The sequence below is a fragment of the Chaetodon trifascialis genome, chromosome 13, assembly GCF_039877785.1.
Source record: "Chaetodon trifascialis isolate fChaTrf1 chromosome 13, fChaTrf1.hap1, whole genome shotgun sequence".
Taxonomy (NCBI): Eukaryota; Metazoa; Chordata; class Actinopteri; order Chaetodontiformes; family Chaetodontidae; genus Chaetodon; species Chaetodon trifascialis.
In genome coordinates, this window is record NC_092068.1 from 11,638,726 (window position 1) to 11,643,891 (window position 5,166).

Here is a 5,166-nt window from a genome sequence, read left to right on the forward strand (position 1 = left end):
CGTTGTTCTACAACTCTACGCTCAAATTCTTATGACTGACAACTTCAAGAAGTCTTCAGATTTAAACAGCCTGATTGACGAGTAAAGCCAAGGTTTGAAAATCATGCCAATGCATTCCACTGAGGTATAAAAAAGTGGACCAAAGACAAACACATTGAAAGGAATCGAGTTTTAACAGGCCAAACAATTATCTGGCCGTCTGCAGGGGTGAATTCTTCTGATTTTTTGACTCACAGAGGATGAGGTCAATCAGCAGCAGGTACTCCAACACATTCACACCTGTCATGAGTGTTTAAAGAGTTGTCCCGTCCACCAGTCGCCTTCAAACCGTCCTGGAAGGCCGCTTGTTCCCTTGCTACCCACCATGCAGGAGACTGAGGGTTAACGTTTAATGAAAGGCTGCCCTTGGATGGGACCACCGCAGAGGGGCTGAAGCCTAAACAAACTCAGCCAGCTGCCCTATGATCTCTGTGCAAACACCCAGCCAAGCACCTCTGGGATTAGCACCACTCGTTAGTCTATTTCTCTAAATCCCCTCTCTTGATTTTTATAAACAACAATCTGCTCTTGACAAACCCTGTTCCACTGACTCGTCCAGCTCCAAACACGAGGTAAATGTTTCGCAGCATTATGTAACTGCACAGCAGTTTCCAAATCTGTCTGACATTAGCTGTTACTCCAGCTTTGAATATGCAAAAAAAAAAAAAGTACTTGTGCAAAAAGTTCATGAGCATGTAACCCTGAATGGAAGGAAAGGCCTTGTTGCTAAACGAGGGCTGTAATGTTGAGACCAGCTGTGGTTTAACAGTGTGGTTCACGGTACAACATTTGTAACAATGATGTCGGTATAATCAGGTCTGTTTTTATGAGTGTACATGGTTCGCATTAAACAATTTGGTGTAGTGGCTGCGGTGTCGTGTCCCCGAGCTCACCAGTATTTTGCCGTCGGCTCTGTCCTGGCGGGCCAGGCTGACCCCCATCCACTCATCGTCCCGGTCTCCCTGGCACGTCTTCCCACAAGACTCTCTGGGCTTGTTTCCTGAAAAACAATGAGAGCAGTTTACAGGCGTTCAGTCATCAGGACGGAGGACGTCTTGGAGAAAATAACTTGTTGCTTGTCAGTTTTGGGCTTTATCCTTTATTTCTGCTGAGTGTGCGAGTGCGTTTCACAAAGCTGACAGTTTGAAATACCGAAGATCAATGCAATATTTTTTCATTACAACTCTTCTGTTACTGTACAGCTCTTACCGTCACCTTCACTCAAAGAGAAAATCTATTATGATATCAATAGCAGGTTAGCCCAACACCAACACTGGATTTTTGGGATTGAAATCGATACTGATATTTCAGTGTTAAACAAGTCTAATAATAGCATATTGACTGATATTCCTATTTAAAATAATGATCCCTTTCGGGCTGCAAATAATGATTCTATTCAGAGTTGAGCAACTTATGAATCATTTTCTCAACCAATCAATTAATTGGTCAATAAAACATCAGACGACAATGAAAAATGCCTGTCACGATCTCCTCAAGGCCCAGGAAATACCATCAAATGTCAGAAGCCCACATACGCATATAAAAATCCCAAAAACTCACTAATGTGCGTATCATACTGCTTTGCAATGCTATTAACATCATAAATCATAAAGATGATAAAGAACAGAAATCCACTAACTGTTACATTGACATAAATGTGCAGAATTGGGGGAGGAAAGCCAATAAAAAGATCTATGGCACTGCTAAATTTTTAAGAGTCCAAATTTCCCTTAGTTGCCCCCCTCCCCCAAGTTTTATTCTCTATCTCCCTGAAGACAATTGATTCAGCACAATGGCATGTGGCTGTGAGTGTTTCTCTGTCTCAGTGTGTTTTGGGTTCCCAGAGGCCCGTTGGAGTCCAGTTTCTCGGGCTTGTGCGGCTCACTGAGCAACGAGCAGGACACACTCACTGTGGTAATGGACATTTGTTGTGGTAATGTGTGTTTTTTTTTCGGGTGACACATTGACTGAGCACAGGGGGTTAATATTAAAGCCATGCCTGCACCGGCTTTGACCACAAGAACAGAACCAGGGGTTTAAGGGGGTGAAGCTCAACTTTTTGGCTCACGTGCTTGGAAAATATTAGCAGGAGCATAAATCATATTTATCAAAACATTTATAGACCTCTGCACACAGAATCCGTTTTTCTTTTGCATGTGTCCATATAACAGGTTTAGAGCTAAAAGGACAACCATAGCACTGTTAAGAGTAGTATAAGGCTGCATCATTCTGATAAAACAAAACAGATGCTTGGAGGAGTTTATGCAAAGAGTGGACAAGAAAAGGCTGCAGGAAAGCCTAAGTGTGTGTGTGTGTGTGTGTGTGTGTGTGTGTGTGTGTGTGTGTGTGTGTGTGTGTGTGTGTGTGTGTGTGTGTGTGTGTGCGTGTGTGTGTGTGTGTGTGTGTGTGTGTGTGTGGACTGTGTTCTTTTCTAAACTGTTCACGTTGTGCGTGGGTGCATGTGTTGCCCTGAGGCTGCAGTTAGTGTACATGTCCTTATGGCTCTTGTATGTCAGCGGTGACTGACCTCTTCCCAGATCCATCTCCGTGCAGCGGCGCTCTGGGTTGCTGTGAACTCGACACTTATATACAGCTCCAGGAGAATGCACAGAGCTACTGTAAGTCGAATTTGCCCTCGGAGCCCCCACTATTATCCTGCAGACACGAGGAGAGGGGAGACGATGGGACACAGAGGGATGTTGACCCGTCAAACACCTTACAGCACCTTTAATTTGTGCCACTGAAACTTTTAATAAAAGAAGAAAATCTACTGCCAGCAAAGAAAGTAATGGCTTTTCATGAGAAGTATTACCAGTTAATGTTTAACATTTATTGGGTGTGGATGCAGGATTTGCTTCAAAAGTACAAATTCATTGTATCATTGAAAGAAAATAGCATTTGCAACTACGCTGCAACACGGGACTCACCAGCGTGTGTTGTCATGATAATGCTCCAGCACAGAATAGCCAAAAAAACTAGAATTTGGTCCGCGGAACACCAAAGGATGCTCTAAGTCTATGTTGTAAGAATAAGCCACTGAAAAAGAGAGATAGACGTAGAAAACATTTTGTAATCCGGTTTTTTGTCTCCAAAGAGGAGCCATCCCTTTGCGCATCGTGCGTAATAACGCGGTTCAAGTGTCCAAAGGGAAAAAAAATGAGGAACTGTCAGCTCTTCAGTGGTCAAGAAGAAAAAAAAAACAATAATGAGGAATTGTCAGCTTTTCAGTGGTCCAACTGTTACAAAACTATCTTTCGCTTCTTTCTTCGTGGTCTCGCGCAGCGTGGAGGCTGTGATGGCATGAGGAAAGGCTTGAGGAGGAAAGTTAACGGTCCGCTAAATAACGGTGCGTCAGCTTCTCTCCATTCTGTGTCAATCTGAGAAAGTTGTTGCTCGCAGGCTCCCTGTCGTGGTGATAAATGCGGTCAGCTGTGTCAAGTTAACAAGAGGCAGTCGGGATGAGACCGGAAGTTGCACTCAAAATAAAAGCATCGCCGTTAGTTGCGCTTAGGTTAGGAGCGCTTTAAAGTTTTTAATATGAAAGGTTAAACCGGAAAAAGTGTTTCATTGTGGTGCACTGGCACGGGTAACGCGGTCATGGAGAGACGCGAATGGTTTTGAGGCGCAAAGCATCACATTTCACCCGTGGGCTTCAGGGGCTCCAGTCACCTACAGTGAGAGATGAGGGCGCACTGCTGCCATCTAACGTTTTCCTCTCCCGATGAACTGACTGACATCCTCATCTTCATACATAAAAAAGCTGTTTATTGATTTTTAGTCACTGAAGACGTGAGATTCTCAGAGTTTGAATCAGGGTTAGGGATATTTCCCAGCACAGTTAGACAGAGATGTGAGTAACCCGTTCAGAGGAATTCAAAGCTTTTACAATAAGAGAGCTTTTGTTGCAGACTTTTACCAAATGAAAACCCACTCAAGAGACGCCTCTGATGTGGTTTCTTTCTCTGTCCCCTGAAAACAAAGCAATGTCTACCAGTTGTGACCACTGTAGTTTCTTGTTTAATCTGAATACTTTCTAGAGTCTTGGTGAAATAAATGATCAAGCTTTACAAGGGCAAAGATTAAAAGAGAGTCTGAAAAATGCCAAATGTTGTGTTACAGAAAAGCTTCCTTCTTTGCTGTTTTCTCTTTTGTTACTCTTCTGTATTTTACCTTGCGACTTCTTGGTTTGGAACCACTGCGTGTTCATTGTCCAATAGCATGTACAGTTAATAAGATCCCTTCATTGTCATCTGTACAGTTCTGCACAGTATATTTACTGTACATATTTTTTCAATATGCACATAAACCACCTCTGTATATAGTCCTTTATAATCCATACAATATTTCAGTATTCTTTGAACTGTGCCATCACCAGAATCCAAGTACATACAAACAATCTGACCTGAATTAACATAAGTTTGTGTCCAGCTCTTGTCTGTAAGTAACAGCCTAGCTTCATGTTTAGGGTTGCTTGCTTTTTTTTAGCTGCAGGTCTTCATTTGTATCCTCCTCTACGTATGAATTTGTTCTCTGTGCTGTTTTAAGGCCCACCCACACCCAATGTGTTTTGCTTCATATTCATTCAATGGATGTTTGGGCTTCACTGTGCAGAATGATGTACAGGTTGCAGAGTTTGACACTGTAACGCTTGAAAGCTTCCAGAGCTCACTTCAAATTGGAGTTTAAAATGTATAAGCATGATTTTGTGACATCACAACCAGTCTGGAAGTTAATCATTGATCCAATATGCTTCTTCCTTATATTCAATGATACTACTACTCCACAGTGTGTCAAAGAAAGTCCTTGTAAGTGTCAGCATAATTGACCAATTAAGTTTATTCTGACTTCCATCTCTTCATTCATAAAACTACATTTTTGATGTGGAGGAGAGAAAAGGTCACACAAAGGTCGCCCTTGCTGAGGTATGTGACCTACTACCAACCGGATCTTTAAAACCCAGATGTGTTGTGATGTCTGCATTCCATGTGTCTATTTCAACAGGATGTTATCATACTTTATCTTCTGTTAGACAGGCTGAACAAAGTTACACCAGCTAATGAGATAAGCTATTGAGTTTAACATGCAAGATACTGTATGACAGTGAGGATAAATGAGTGACAAACGGTG

At 42.3% G+C, this 5,166-nt stretch overlaps 1 protein-coding gene across 1 annotated transcript in view; it reads right to left on the reverse strand.

Annotated features, from left to right (window-relative positions):
* itga9 (integrin, alpha 9) overlaps nt 1-3,394 on the reverse strand; it is a 46,323-nt gene extending 42,929 nt beyond the window's left edge. Inside the window, exons 1-3 of the mRNA XM_070978289.1 lie at nt 2,967-3,394; nt 2,567-2,694; nt 933-1,039 (exon numbers count right to left, since the gene is read on the reverse strand). Of these exons, the coding sequence (XP_070834390.1) occupies nt 933-1,039; nt 2,567-2,694; nt 2,967-3,154 (423 nt within the window). The 5' untranslated portion in view covers nt 3,155-3,394. The remainder of the gene's footprint in view (nt 1-932; nt 1,040-2,566; nt 2,695-2,966) is intronic.
* Between the last annotated feature and the right edge of the window lie 1,772 nt (nt 3,395-5,166).